The following is a 15,751-nucleotide window of genomic DNA, read 5'->3' on the forward strand; positions in this document are numbered from 1 at the left end:
GAATGCTAGGGAGGGGGTGGAATGGGAAGATTTAGGCTGTATATATGTTTCCACAATTGAGAGAAAAAAAAAAAAAAAGACAGTCTAAATAGATGACAATTGAATGCCAAGGATGACCCTGGATGGGATCTGAGGATGGAGGACAGGAGGCTCAAAGGGACACAGTTGAAACATAAGAAAAAAAAAAAAAGGAAATATAGAATGTAAGCTTTGTATCAATGTTGAATCTCTTGTACTTCTTAGCTGCGTTTAATGGGATTGCATAAAAGAATGTTCTTGTTCATGGGAATTGTATATGTGAATTATATTGTCTGTTCAAGGATGTGTGCAGCTTGCTCTCATATGTTCAGAAGACAGAGCAATAGATGATGGATGATAGGGAGGGAGGGAGGGAGGGAGGGAAAGAAATAGTGGTGTTACAGGATGTTAAAGTTGGTGGATTGGGGTATTGGAGGAGGGGGGTCAGGGTAGACTGGAGTTCTGTGTATGGGGTTTGTATTGTTTTTGCAACTGTTCCTATAACTTTGAATTTATTTCAAAATAAAATAAAAGAAAAGAAAAGAAAAAGAAAACAACTGAAAAATGGAGACTCATCTTAGCATGATCAAGGGGGTACATAACCTCATTTGGGTCTGCTTGATCAAAACCGTATGAGAAATACAATAAAGAAGATTCTAGTGGGAAGGGGCCTTGACTAGCTATCAGTAGACTTGAGCTCTGCCTGCCCTACAACCAACTAGCTCTGTGTCTCGGTAACATCTGGAAAGTGGGAACACGCAGGCCCTCCCTGCTGAAATCAGACTATCTCATCTTCTTGAATAATTTCCCACCACTCTAAGAAGGCTAATGCTCCTCCAATGCATGTCTGGGATGCTGTGCCGGTTTGTATATTTATGTCCCCCAGAAAAAGCCATATTCTTTAACGCATTCTTGTGGGGGCAGACGTATTAGTGTGGATTGGGTTGGAACCTATTGGTTCAGTGTCCATGGAGATGTGACCCACCCAACTGGGTGATAACTCTGATTGGATAATTCCCATGGAGGTGTGGCCCCACCCATTCAGCGTGGGCCTTGATTAGTTTACTGGAGCACTATATAAGCTCAGGCAGAAGGAGCTCAGAGCTAGCAGTAGCTGAGACAGACATTTTGAAGACGGCCGTTGGAAGCTGATGCAGACATTTTGGTGAACACCATTTTGAAATGCAACCTGGAAGCAAGCAGACACCAGCCACGTGCCTTCCCAGCTAATGGAGGTTTTCCAGATGCCAATGGCCTTTCTCCAGTGAAGGTACCCTTTGTTGATGGACAGTTTATGGCCTTAAGGCTGTAACCAGTCCATTTCTGGCGTTTTGCATTCGGCAGCATTAGCAAACTAGAATAGACGCAGACCTCAGGCCTTCTCCCCACCCTTCCTCTCCCCTCCTATCTCTCCTCCACCCCTGTGTTCCATCCACACCCATCCTCTTGGAGGTCCTCAGAGGAAGCAATTCCTTCTTTCCTCCCGAATGCTGTTTCCCCTGTCTGTAATGCTGTTCCCTCCTTTGGCAGCACACCCCAACCTCCACTGCTCTCCTCGTACCCTGCAAACTCCCTCTCTGTCTCAGGTGACACTCCCACCCCCAAAGGACAGGCCATTTCCCCAAACAGTGGCTCTGAAGCCCTTCACCACAGGTGCAGTTTTACGTCTGTCTGTCTGTCTGGTTATTTTATTAACTTCTGTCTCCTGAACTAGAGCGTAAGTTCCCCAGGGTTAAGAAGGTTTGCCTTCCTGTCCATGGCCCTATCCCAGGTGCCCGGCAGGGGGCCATCCTCCAGAAGCCCACCCAACACAGCTGCTGTCAAGGGTAAATGCCTCAGAGGTGCCCGATGTTATCGGGAGGACTAAGTAGCCGGTGTGTGCCCTGTGCTGGCTGTGGGTGCAACTCCATGAGCTGGCGTGTGATCATGATGATGGCAAAGAGCCGTGGGCCAACTCCAGGGCGCCAGGCACAGCTCTGAGGGTTACCCTGCCATAAATGCCCCAGCCTGTTCTAGCTTGCTAACGCTGCTGGAATGCAAAACACCAGAGATGGATTGGCTTTTATAAAAGGGGGTTTATTTGGTTACACAGTTACGGTCTTAAGGCCATAAAGCGTCCAAGGTAAGGCATCAACAATAGAGTACCTTCATTGGAGGATGGCCAATGGTGTCCGGAAAACCTCTGTTAGCTGGGAAGGCACGTAGCTAGTGTCTGCTCCGGTGTTCTGGTTTCTAAATGGCCTTCCTCCAGGACGTTCCTTGCTAGGCTGCAGTTCCTCAAAAATGTCACTCTTAGTTGCACTTGGGGTGTTTGTCCTCTCTTAGCTTCTCCGGAGCAAGAGTCTGCTCTCAAAGGCCATCTTCAAACTGTCTCTCATCTGCAGCTCCTGTGCTTTCTTCAAATGTCCCTCTTGTCTGTAGCAACTTGCTTCTTCTATCTGATCTTATATACTGCGCCAGTAATTTAATTCACACCTCCATGGAAATTATCCAATCAGAATCATCACCCACAGTTGGGTGGGGCACATCTCCATGGAAACACTCAAAGAATTACAATCTAATTAACACGGATAGGTCTGCCCACACAAGATTACATCAAAGATAATGGCGTTTGGGGGGACATAATACATTCAAACTGGCACACAGCCCTAACACGGCCCTGTGAGCAGGCACTTATTGCTACTCTGTAGATGGCAAATCTGAGGCATTGTGAGGTTGCCATTGGCTTCAGAGCCTACCCAATCCTGGAAACCATTTCATTCAATCCCCACTGTGGGTGTTGGGAAGCAAGAGGGAATCGAGGCTCGGGGAGGGCAGTAACTTACCCAAACTCACCCACTAGAAAAAGTGGAGTCAGAATTCACACAGACCCACCTAGACACACAGTGCTTACGATGAAAGCAGGGGATCCGCTAATTTAAGATTAATCTGATACTTAATGGATTTTTAGTTATTTTCTTTCTAGTTTTAGTTTACCTGCAGTAATTCTACAGGTAGGAAATGATACCTTTTATTTGGTAAAGTTTAAAAAAGTATTTTATGGCATACCATTCAGAAATAACTGCTCTCACTGATACTGAGAGATGAGACACAGGATGAAATGTTTCTGGAGTGACATTACCATGTATGACACCCTCCTCCCAGGGGTTCCGAAGGATCTGAAAATGCAGCCTGAGCCTCGGGCTCAGATGGTCCCAGCTTTAAATTTGAGCAGCAACTTCCTCATCTAAAAAATGCAGTGCTGTTTATCTCTCAGCGTTTGTACAAAAATCAGGGAAAATGCTAATAAAATCTACCATACTGCCAGGCCAAAGAAGACTTGTAAAATTGTAGCAGTTTCTATCATTTATAAAATTTTTAAACATCTCAAACTGTGCATTGCCTTTGAAAAACATATTGAAATAATAAAAAGTATTAACATGATTTTGAGACAGGTAGTTAAGGTAAATTTATCTTCCTAAACATTCCAGAATTAATTTATAAAACTGATTTTCCATTAATAAAATTGCTGACAATCTACTATGGAAAGTATATAGGAGAAAAAATTATTATCTAATTGTTACCCAATTGTTACTGTGTTACCCAGTTTCTATTCAATGTACTTCTCCAGTCATATTTCTGGGGAAGGAATTCATCATCTTTACCTACAATCCATCTAAAAAAAAATCTAGGGTTGAAGATAGTTTTTTTTACCAAGGATTCTTCTCTTCAATTAGTGTAATTAGTGAGGGCAGCCTGTGTTTGCTGAGAAACACTCTGGAAAGAATCCAGAGAAGTATTTGAGCTGAAATCTTTAGATATTTTTTTCTTCTCAAATGGAATACTTAAGTGTCAAACACAAACCTAGAACTCTGAGTATGGACACACAAGAGACCACAGTCTATCAGTTTATAATAAAGTTACAGCCTCTTCCTGCTTTTCTCTAAGTTAGAGGACAAGCAAACAGTAGGAAGATTCAGCTCTGGATCTAACTGTAAAAGTCTTCTCCTCCCAGGAGCCAGATCAAGACAGACAAGTGACCTTGTTCTGGAAAGAAGCAGGGAAGTGTGAGCACCTCCCAGCTGCTGTGCCTGGTGGGGGCCGGCTCCTGGGCATTCGTGAGGGGCCCAACGTGCAGGTGCATGAGAGATGGGAGCTGAGGAGACAAGCCCCTCACTGATGGGGTCCGGGACCCAGCTTCCCACAACACTGAGTCAGGAGCTGAGCTGTCGTAACCCAGACTCAGTGAAGAAAAGCAACGTGAAAAGAATGAATTGCCTCATGCTTTGCAAGTCACAGACTCCTATTCTGAGATGAGAAACGTCCCATTTATAGCTTGGCTGTTCTCCGTTCATGCCATCCTGTGTCACACAAAGAAGTGATCATTAGAGCTCAGAGCTCTGGGCTTCAGTTGTGCCCAGATTTGGAAGAACATAGAGAAGAGGGTGCTTGTAAAGGCAAAAGCAGTGAGTTCCTGGAGGCTCCCAGAAAGTGGGCTGGAGTCAGAATTTTGGTGGCCCTTTGAGCTGCACTGCAGACTCACCGTGAGCCATGAGAGATACTCAGGAGAAGATTCTGGATGTTGACCAGTGCAGCTGCTGACCCTGGTACCACCACAGGGAAGACATGATGTGATGGGAAATGACAAATATATAAGATCAAGTGATCATCAGAACTCAGAGCTTCCAGAGCCCTGGGCTGGTGGTGGCAGCCTGACACCCTTCTGTCACCTGCAGAATCATCTGTAATTGGGAAAGAATAAGTCCTTCCCTCTGCTAATGCTGCAGAGAACACAAATCAGATTGAACCTCAAGACCAGTGGCTAAATAGAAAGAGGCATTATATAAAAGATGTTTGCTAATAAATATTACTATCTGTTATCAATGCTAATCCAGAAAGTCTAACTGTGGACAGGCAGGGCAATTCCTAATATTATTTCTCAGCTCTCCGTGATGCCAAAGGAGGCAGCCACATCCCAGACTTCATTGTCTAGAAACATCTCGAAAGGAATATTGTAATGATTATACATAATATACTTCCTTCCACATAAAAACACCCAACTTTGCAGAGTGCTTTGTATGTTACACTCTACGTATTATTCCATTTGATTCTTACAGCAATTCACATGGGTTAGATGAGAAAGTGAGGCCTCAAATACTTCAGTGACCTGAGTTGTAAAAATAGGCAGTGCTGATCTGTAACCTGAATCCGTCTCTAAGTTCCAAAGCAAGTGTGATGAGGTAGCTTGTTTAGAGAAAGAATGACTTGTGTATGGCAAGTGTTCGTGAGTGATAGAGTAAAAAAGTCAATTTCTATTTAAAACCTGCCATTGTGCACTGTTCTGGAGAATCGGAAATAAGAGGAGCACGATGCCTGACAACGTTTCAAACTGTGATTCCCCCAAGGCCAAACTATTGTCAGGAGTGGAAGCATTTATGCAATTTTCCACCATTACAGTGCAGGTCAAGTGCTGATATATAGAATACTTTTCAGTTTCCTCAGCACCTGGACTTGCAGATTTCCAAGTTAGACTTCCACTGTGGCCAGAGGGGGACAAATACTAGACACCCCCATTGCTGACGAGAAGGCTCACAGTGGGTGAGGGAAAGGATGTGGGTACTTGGGTCTCCTTGTGCCTGCAGGGCCTCCCTCCCACATGTCCCCCTTATGGCCACCTGTGTGATCCCAGAGGTAAGGACAGCACCGTGGGGATGTCCCTGGAGAGGGGATGCAGAAACACATCCCCTTCTTAGGGGATTATTAGCAAAAAAGCCTTGGGTTAGCAGGATACACACTTCACATCATTCTCTGCCTGGAGTGTGTGTGTGTGTGTGTGTGTGTGTGTGTGTGTGTGTACAACTTTTCATCAGGCAAAACATAAACTTGTGCCAGATTAATGTGGGAACATAAAAAATCAGCATTACCACTGAGTGCTATAACGCAGTGAACTATTCATTCTAACCACTACAACTGCTTACAGCGATCACAAGGCTATTGCTACACTAACAACGGGTTTGTATTCTCATCATGGTAAATCAGTTGGCACCAAATCTCTCTGAGTTCTTTCTTGATGGGTACAGAGTTCCGGTTTTGATAATGCACAGTGACGTGGGTGACACAATATTGTGAATGTAATTAAAATATCACTGAGGTGCATACAGGATAGTGGTTAAAATGGGAAATTTTGTGTTGGGTATACGTCACCACCATAAAACTTAAAAAAGAAAACACATGGACTTTCCAGTGCATTTCTGGAGTGTAGGCTCCCTTGGAGGGGAAGGCCCCAATGTGATTCACCCGCAGGGCGTCTGCAAGCCCCCTGGGGCCCCCGGCCGCCTACCTGCGTGTGCGGTGGAACTGGCACCTCTTCAACGGGACCTTGGCCACGTGCTCCCGCAGGCCCACAAACAGCACGCTCTGGCTGTGCAGGATCTGCAGGCTCCTGACGGGCTCCCTGCGCCTCTCGGGGAAGAGCTCGATCTCTTCCAGCAAGCAGCTGCCCGAGCTCTGATTCAGGGGCGCCCGCACCTTCTTGATCGTGCCGTAATCTGTGGAGGCAACGGGGGACAGGAAGCGAGTGAGGACAGTAAGACTCACAGGCCGCTCCCTGGCTGAGCAGAGCACGTGGGGTTGGTGCCCTGGCTGCACACTCAATCTGAGCAGCTTGCCCAAATGCTGATTCCCAGGCCCCGCCCCAGCTCTTGGCACTCAGCCCCTCTGGATGTGGGGCCCAGGTGCCAGCATTTTTAAAGCACTGCAGCAACATCACTGCCCACTCATCCACAGTTTGCCTCTTCTGGCTGCGAGTTCAGGGAGTGAGAGCTAGCAGAGCAGCCAAGCTGTGTGCTGTCCCGGGATGACACCTGGATGGGGAGCCTGGAGAGGAGGTCCTGGGTTGCCTGAATCACAGGGGCTGATTTTGCTGCCCCAGCAGGGAAGACACAGTGTGACAGACAAACACGCAGGAAAACAGAGGCTACACCTTCTTCCCTCCATCCCGTGGAAGGAACACATCCTTCTGCTCTGCTCTCTTTTCTTTCGACATCACCTTCTTTCTATGCTCGTTCTTTAGGATGCTTTCATCAGCCTCGATTTCCCCAATTCTTTTTTCCTTTATTATTAAACAGCCATCACCGACCTGATCCCAATCCTCCCCCCTTCTAGGTTTTCTGCTCACCGAGTGCTTGTGTTCATTTATTTATAAGCTCTGCTACTAGTAACGCCCGAGGATAAGTGTCCCCTGAAACACGTGGCTGCCCCAGATAAGCTGGGAGGGGCACGGCAAAGCGTCCCTTCTGTGAGGGGCCCAGGATGGCCAACTTGAGGGTCAGGGACACGGGCTGTGACATGTGGCTGTTCTCCCTGTTGCACCTGGTGAGTCCTTCTTCCACTTCCACCACGTGCAAATTGAGGGCACGAGAACCAACCCCTGCAAACACCTCCAAGAGTCGGCACCAAGTGCTTCAAAGCATCCTGAAGCCGTTAGCTGGATAAAACCCACCATCCTCCTGAGTTTCTAAACACTGCAATCCTTACTTTATAAACACAGAAAATGGGATTGAGAAAAATTATTCTGAAGTCGGAAGGAAAATGAAGAAACTTTGGCTTCACGGCCTCTGATCAATCCACTTATCTCAAAATACATTGGATACAATATACTTTCATTTTTTTAATCCCGAAAAAAGTCTGTAGAGTCTGAAGGCTATTTAAATTTAAAAAGAAATTACAAGTGCATTTTATTATACCCACATGTGTGTATGTGTATATATATATGCATATATATAGCTGAATTTATTTAAAAATTTAGATTTTAACATCTCCAATGGATGTTTATTATTCACTGACTGCATAACATATATTACATAACATACATAATAACATAACAAACTATACAGTATTAGTAAATAATGGCTTTTTAAGATAACTGGTTAATTATGTTATCATTTGAGACTGTTTGAGCATATACTACATTACCCTGGACCCTGGGAAGATTAAAACAGTAGTACCTGTCTTTGAAGTAAGAATGGGTTTTGTACACACATGAGAAACAGGGTGTGGGCTGTGGGTTGTGGGAGCAGACATTTTAACAAACGCACAATCCACAGACTACAATGCGCAAGACAGTTTTTATGTCTTTATTCTCCACATCAGCTTAATTTTTTCTTGGAGGCCCCATGAGGCGCTGGGAAAGTCAACCTCCGTGATGCCTGGGGTTCCTGTCTGGGATGGTGCGAACCAGGGATGAGCGTACCTCGCACCCAAGCGTGGCAGGCAAGGCTCCTCCAGCACACCCAGTGCCCTGCCCAGGGGCCTCCCGGGGATCCCGCTGGTGGCTCAACCGCCCTTTGGGACATGGGGCAGGAAGGAGAAACTGTCCTGAGCTGGGGGTGAGGATGTCCGGGAGGGGCCACTGCAAAGGCTCCTAGAAGAGCGAGGTGAGAGACCCCTGGGTGACACAGAACATTCTGTAGCACTGCAGGGCTCGGGGGTAGGGATAGAGGCAGAGCAGAGAACCTCGTCTTGGGACTGTCACACACTATTTTCTTCCCCAATCTATCTGACACGGAAACAGGAGTAACACATAAACCCTGCGCCAAGGTTCAACAGAGACTCCTTGCTGTCTAGGATTTACTGCCTTGATGGATTTTTCCGTGAGCAGCCGCCCGAAGTAATATACCCCAACGGTCAATATACTCCCAGCATTTCAAATTCTTAAGCAATTGCAGACAAACTCGCAGATTAAAATATCTTTGCTAGTTTGATTTAACAGAATTACCCGTCCTTAGTCAAAACTTTCAGCTTTCCTCCCCCGGCGGTTACGCAGGGACGCGGCACCACTTACCCGACGGCGCCAGCCTGAGCCGAAAGCTCTGCCTTCTCTGTCCCCCCACTCAGCTGGGGCCGCCCCGTCCTCCGGTCCCCCCACCTCTCCCCACACCCCCGTTTCCTTTGCTGAGAACCGGCCCCTCCTGGGTTTCTCCAGAACACCTGCTCTCCTCTCCTCGTGCGCCTGGAGTGAGCGCGGGGACGTGTGCCTGTGAGGCCCCGCTCTCCTGCAGGAGCCCTGGGCAGGGGGCCCGGACCCGGTGCTGTCCAGGGCGGGCCTGACCGGACCCCCTCTCCTCCCCGCCCCACGGGCCTCCACCCCCTGTGCTCCAGCCCTGGGAAGCGGCTCCTGCCCCCGAAACCTGCATCCCCGGGCCCTGGGGGTGCAGGGGCTGCAGCGCTTTTCCTTGCTCCGAAAGCCTGAGCCTCCTGTGGGCTCCAGGCACACCCCAGCAGGGGCTTCCTCCTGTGGGGTCCCTAACACACCCCCCATCATGGCACTCCTGCACCATTTATTCCCCCCAAATCTCTTCCCCAAGCCCTCTCTTCTCGCAGGGATTGGGTCTCCTCTTCCATCTCTAGGGTCACTGATTTGTTTTCCCTTAACGAATGATTAAGCATCACAATGATACAGCTAATACTACTGCACACAGATTTTAAAACATAAAACATCATGAGGAATATAAATTTCCTTGAAATAGGAAACTATAGACACACAAGCAAAAAGAAAGCCCGAGTAATTCTACATTTTAGGGCAGGGGCTGGTTTAAGAAATGGTCTTTCTGATATCCTGCAACTCACAAATGACAGCACTGTATTAAAGCAGGGAGGATGTCAAGGACATGACGCGGAAAACCCAGTGGCAGTGAACTGACTACTGGGTGGTGATCCGGTCTCCCAGGCCCCAGCAGGGTCCAGTTGAAGGTTCTCTCCAAGTTACCCATCGTACGGTGGAGGGACATTTGAGTAGGGTGTGTCCTCATCATGTTTCTTCCAGTGGCAGCAGATCTGCAGAGGCAGAGCCCAGCCCAGGAAAGGGACTCAGAAAACAAGTGTCTATTAAATATGAGAGGACACGACGGCAGGGTCCCTGGTCAGCCCCTCAGAGCACTTCCTTTTTGTTTTTGCTTTTGCTTTAGAACATTCATCAGAGTTCTGATGGTTAATGGACTTGCTTCTGGCCCCTACATTTGAACTAAAGCTCCATGAGGACAGGTCCTGTGTCAGGCTTGTCCCTGATATATCCTAGGACCCAGCATCGTGGCCCAAGGGGATGAGGTGCTAAATAGATATGTGCTGGGTGAAAGGCTAAACAAATGAGGGAGTGAATGAATGAAGAAAGGAAGAAAGAACAAAACCTGGAATGGGAATGTCATAATTATTACTCATGTATTTGTTAAAGAGTCCTGATGAATGATTTTTCCACTGTTACCTTTAACTAGTCATGATATTAGCCAGTACGGAGGTCAAACAAGAAACATGTATTTCTCCAATTCCTCAATATGGATGAATTTCAACCAAAAGTGTGATACATTAAATATGCAGAAAGATAATCATTTTAATTGGTTTCATCAGATAAAATATTAGCTCTGAACATTTGCCATAGAAAACAAAATCACGCACACCTTCCACCTATCTGAAGTGCAATCAGAAGGAGAAAAAAAAAATAGATGCCAGGAATATGTAAAATTAGTCATCCTTTACAATTCTGAGATCAGCAAGAAAAGAAAAAAAAATAGGCACTTCCTGTCAAGTCACGCTCAACTGCCCAAGGAAAGAGTACGGAAGCGTGACGTGGGATCCTCAGGATCAGTTCTGACAGCAGAGCAGACAGAACTGACAGCACTTTGACAAAACCTTTTATAATATTTGTTTTTACATGAAAATGTCAACCACTAATTATGGTATGGAAACAAAGTTGTGTATCATATAATTATAGAATATCTCCCAAATTGAATGCTACAGATACTCATCACGGAAGAGTGTCCACGTAGCTACTGCAAGACTTTTAAGACTAATCAAAGCTGATAGTGTAGTTTCTCTTTGGAAGACATGAATAATTGTAATTATATGCAACTATCACTAAATATTGTGTCAAATAACTTATATTTGCCTCAACCATACAGTAAGTATGTTTATATCTTAGGGGGGTTGTCAGATAAAATACAGGACATCGAGTTAAATTTAAATGTCAGATAAACCATGAATTATTTTTAATATTAGTATATCCCATTCATGATTTTTCATGGTTTATCTGAAGTCTTATAAAGGGGCTCACAAACAGAAGAATCTCAGAGCTGCAGCTAAGACAGACATTTTGGAAGATGGCCATTGAAAGTTGACATTTTGGAGAAGTCCATTCTGAAGCGCAACCTGGGATCGGCAGATGCCAGCCACGTGCCTTCCCAGCTAACAGAGGTTTTCCGGACAACATTGGCCATCCTCCAGTGAAGGTACCCGACTGCTGATGTGTTACCTTGGACACTTTATGGCCTTAAGACTGTAACTGTGTAACCAAATAAACCCCATTTATAAAAACCAATCCATTTCTGGAATTTTGCATTCCAGCAGCATTAGCAAACAGGAAAAATGAGGAAATTGAGTTTCAGTAGAAAGTCGAAGAAAAGAGAACTGTACAGAAAGCTGTATTTTCAAAGTCCTGCAAGGGGGTCAGACAGCAAATGACTTTTTGTTTCAGTGCTAATGAGATACAAGACTGTAACAACCAATCTCAAAGTAAACAATCATTAAAAAGCTATCATTAAGGAAGTAGTGTGACATGAGGACATTTTACTTAAATATTTTGCTTATTTGCATATTTTGATCCCAGGCACTCTTCTAGAAGTCATAAAGCTTAACTAATTGGGAAGGAAGTCAATATCCTGATGTGTTAGCAGCTGCCATCTGCTGCCCACCTGGGTGACAGGTGTACAAGGCAGCTGCTTCAGAAGGTGTCCCTGTGGTCACCAGGGCGAGGCTCCCACTCCACGTACAACGCTGACCCAGGTACACGCAGTGATTGGCATTCCTGCTTCCTTAACCATTTGCTTCAAGAGCAAGAGGTGCTGGGAGAGAGCCAAACTGTCAGTGGACAAGCATGTGCGGGCAGTATTTCTGGGACTAAGAGAAAGGCTCAATTGCCACAAGAAACAAGGACTATGCAAGGCACCATTGCCAAACCAGCGCTGGCCTGAGAAAGGGGCTCACTGGGGGACAAGATGGGAGCTCTCTGGGGCATTGCTAGATCGTGGGTTCAAAAAATCTGCAATACAGAATTTTGCCATTGGAAGTAAAACTGATGGTGAGCACCGAAAGCAGAGGTAAAATTGGACGACCTAATAATGTAGACAGTTATTTCAACCTAATAAGCCGAGCTATTAGGAAAATGACCAAAGGAAAAACCAAAGATCATAAACAAAAATGGTTTACAAAGGGAAAATTTGCACACTGTCATGTGTAACGGTAATGCATTCAGTTTTAAATGTGACTGCTGGGGAAGAAATATTTTCATTATACTTGCTCATCAAGACTGGCATGTAACTTGAAAAGGACGTTAGGAAATTGACCCAAAGAATCCCAGGCAAAGCAAGGATGCATTAAACAGTGGCACCTGCTCCTACTTCCCCTACCCCAAATCCCATGTGAAAACCTGTTCATGTCCTAGCAAGAATTAGTTATTATGGGAAGAGTAATTGAAAAAGAACATGTTTTTCAGCAAGCAATAAAAAATTATTTTTTGTGCTAATTTAAATGACGTTCTTAGAGCAGACGATAGTAGTAAATAAAGCTGCCCTGGGTAAATTCCTAAAACATTTCCCAGGAATCGGTGACTTGTAAGGGATGTGGGGAAGTGGCTACAATGATTAAAGACCCCCCTAGAGCCCTTCAGCATTGGTGTCTGGAGGTGGAAGCTGATAACAGTTTATGCCAGCAATGTCCAGTAGAAATAGAAAGCAAACTGCATATGTAATTCTAAATTTTCTAGTAGTCATGTTAAAAGAGGGGAAAAAAGAAGCAGGTGAATTACCTTTAATTATATAAGCCAATATTACAATACGTAATATTTCAATTAGATTACATCTCAATGTAAAGGTTATTAACAAGATAAATTGCATTCCTTTTTGTATATGAAGTTTTTCAAATCCAGGGTGAATTTTCTGCTCTCAGCACCTCTCGATGCAAACCAGTCCCATTTCAAGTGGCGAAGAGCTTGCCAAGGCTGTGGCTATGGTGAAGGACAGCTAGGAGTTGCATAGCCGTGCCCTCGAGAGCCAGAAGCCCACCCAAAACGGCAATGTCTTGACAATCCACAAATCCACAATACAACCTCCATTTTACTGAGTTTCACATATTGCATTTTGCCGTATGATTTCCTTGAACGAAGGCTTTCCCTTCCACAGAGGTCTGAAAATCTGGCACTGGACAAATGACCTCCTACTTCATATAAGACACTACCGGGCCCCAGAGGTTACATACCCACTCATGTTCCGGGGCCACTGCTGCAGCTGTGAGACTGGAACCTGCCCTCCCTCCTCGCCTGGCATCACCTGACACCGGCCATGTGCTCAGAGACACGAGGCAGGCATCCCATGAGAATGAGTGAAATTATTGTCAGATCAGTTTAGAACCTTTTGGATTACGGTGAGCAATCACAGCCATCAGAGAAAATTCTCCCTGAGTTTTATGTTTGCTTTCTAGAGTTTTGTTTTTAACTATAGATCAAGCTAGTTCCAACTCTTCTATGGAATGTAGCTTTGGCATCACTTTTCTGAATATAGAGAAAATGAGTGACCCTGACAAACCACCCAGATAAAAATAATGTAGCTGGCATGATTTTCAATAATCCACAGCCTGAATAATCCACATGTGAAAGGCAATGCAAATTAAGAAGAAACTGATACAGCTGTCCCAAAATTAAGCTAACAAGGAAAGAGAAGCAGAGGGGTGCAGCAGAACTGAACACAGAAAACAGAAAAAATGCAGAAAACATAGACAACCTTCATTTTCTTAATGTAAAACATGCATTTGATTTTCTGAAATCAACAAGATAAATCCTTGGGGGAGAACGTGAAAGTCCCCCTGGTTCTGTCCCTCCTTAGAGGGTGGTCTCTAATGATGGGCTGCTGACCCGCAGAGCAGTGCCTCACCACCAGGGAGAGCCCGGGGCCCTGCACATGGTTGCCCTCTGCAGGGGGACTGGTCCAGGGAAGAGGAAGCTGAAGTCCCTTCATCAGTGCTGTACTGATGGTGCACAGCGTGGGAAGGGGCCCTTCTCTTCCTCCTTCTCGGTAGAACAATGACACTTGTGGGGTCCTTAGAGAAAGGGCCCATCTCTGAGAACATTCATCACAACCAGAAGGCTGCTGTATGTGGACCACGAGATATTCCCACAATATCTCCAGAGAATGGGATTCAAAGAATGAAGGTGATGTCAGTGGGGCTAAGGTGAGGTCCCTTGAATGACAGTTGCAGAGAAGGCCGGCTGCTGACGCTGCAGGAGAGCATGCGGCCATTCCCACTCTGAGGTCAGATGGGGACCAGCGTCAGGAGGCGTCAGAACCCACCCAGTGGGAAACACGGTCGGGAGGTTTGCAAGATCAGCACCGGGAGGCTTTCAAGCAATTCTCAAATGCACTCTGTCTTCCATCATTATGTTTTCTAAACTAAAACTGCAACATGTCACAGGGCATTTGGGTTGGACGGGCCCTACATCAAGGCTGTGCATTTTCTGGGTGAGAAAGCCAAGCCCAGAAGGACTAACTGAGCTCCAAAGGTCAGGCTGTGTGGTCGGAATTTAGATCCTCTGCACATCAATCATGAGCTGGTTTCTGAATTTTCGAAAGCATTTTTGTTTTCAAAGTATGGAAAGGATATTATACAATCCCCTTAAAAGTACATCAGGAATATTATGGCTGATTTCCTAAAAGAGCAGAGGGATTCATAAAACAGCATATTAAATGGTAGTTGCTATTCAAAATAAAGATTAAGCTACAATTTATAGACATGTGTGTAACTTATTCATACAAGTCACAATGTATAAATGGTGCCAAACCCAGGACAGATCTGACTTCTTTATTAGGTTTTGAGCTCTCACTTCCGTGAGCTCAAATAGCAAACAAGAACATGAACTGATGGCAAAAACCTTTTATTTCAGTTCTATTTTTTTCTTTTTAAACAGCATTTATGGTGACAAAAGATATGTTTAAACAAAAACATTTACAAAAAATAGTACTCCTAAATCACTATTTGCAACACATTATGGATGCTTTAATATACATAATTCAGTTTTTAGCAGTTGAAAATTAACCATACATTTGGCTTTTGGGGAAAATAGCTGACACTTCTAATTTTCAATCTTCGGTTTGCTAACATGCATTTAATAGTTTGAACATGATTCTATTTTGCATCTTGATAGTGATGGTCAATGCAAATGAACCCAAGCATAAGGATCTTTCATTTGGTATGCAAATATGCCTTATTATAAGACAGGGACTCTATGTCAAGAGTGGGAAATATTAAAAATAGATGGTATTACCCAGATATTTTGTTCAGAGCAATTTCAAACTAGACTATAATTATTGGAACATATGAACAAATTGGACTATAGTCTGTAACTTTTCTACCAATGTTGAATTTCTTGAACTTGATAATCGTATATGAGGTGGTTATATAAGTAAATATCCTTGTTTTTAGGAAATGTACATGGAAATATTATGTGTTCAAGGAGAATTATGTATACCACCTACCTTCAAATGTTTAGAAAATCGATAGATACAATGATAGATAGACAGATAGAAGCATTGACAGAATGATACAGCGAATATTGAAAAATGTTAAAAATAGTGGATCAGGCTTTTTTGGGAGGGTGTATGCTGCAGTTCTCCATATGGGGTTTTGTATTATTTTTGCAACTGCCCTATATGTTTGA

At 44.7% G+C, this 15,751-nt stretch overlaps 1 protein-coding gene across 2 annotated transcripts in view; it reads right to left on the reverse strand.

Moving 5' to 3' along the window:
- SEMA5A (semaphorin 5A) overlaps window positions 1-15,751 on the reverse strand; it is a 524,772-nt gene that overhangs the window by 118,540 nt on the left and 390,481 nt on the right. For both annotated transcript variants that reach the window (XM_037799396.1, XM_037799395.1), the window contains one exon: window positions 6,338-6,545. In XM_037799396.1, the coding sequence (XP_037655324.1) occupies window positions 6,338-6,545 (208 nt within the window). The remainder of the gene's footprint in view (window positions 1-6,337; window positions 6,546-15,751) is intronic.

Source organism: Choloepus didactylus, chromosome 11 (assembly GCF_015220235.1).
Source record: "Choloepus didactylus isolate mChoDid1 chromosome 11, mChoDid1.pri, whole genome shotgun sequence".
Lineage (NCBI taxonomy): Eukaryota > Metazoa > Chordata > Mammalia > Pilosa > Megalonychidae > Choloepus > Choloepus didactylus.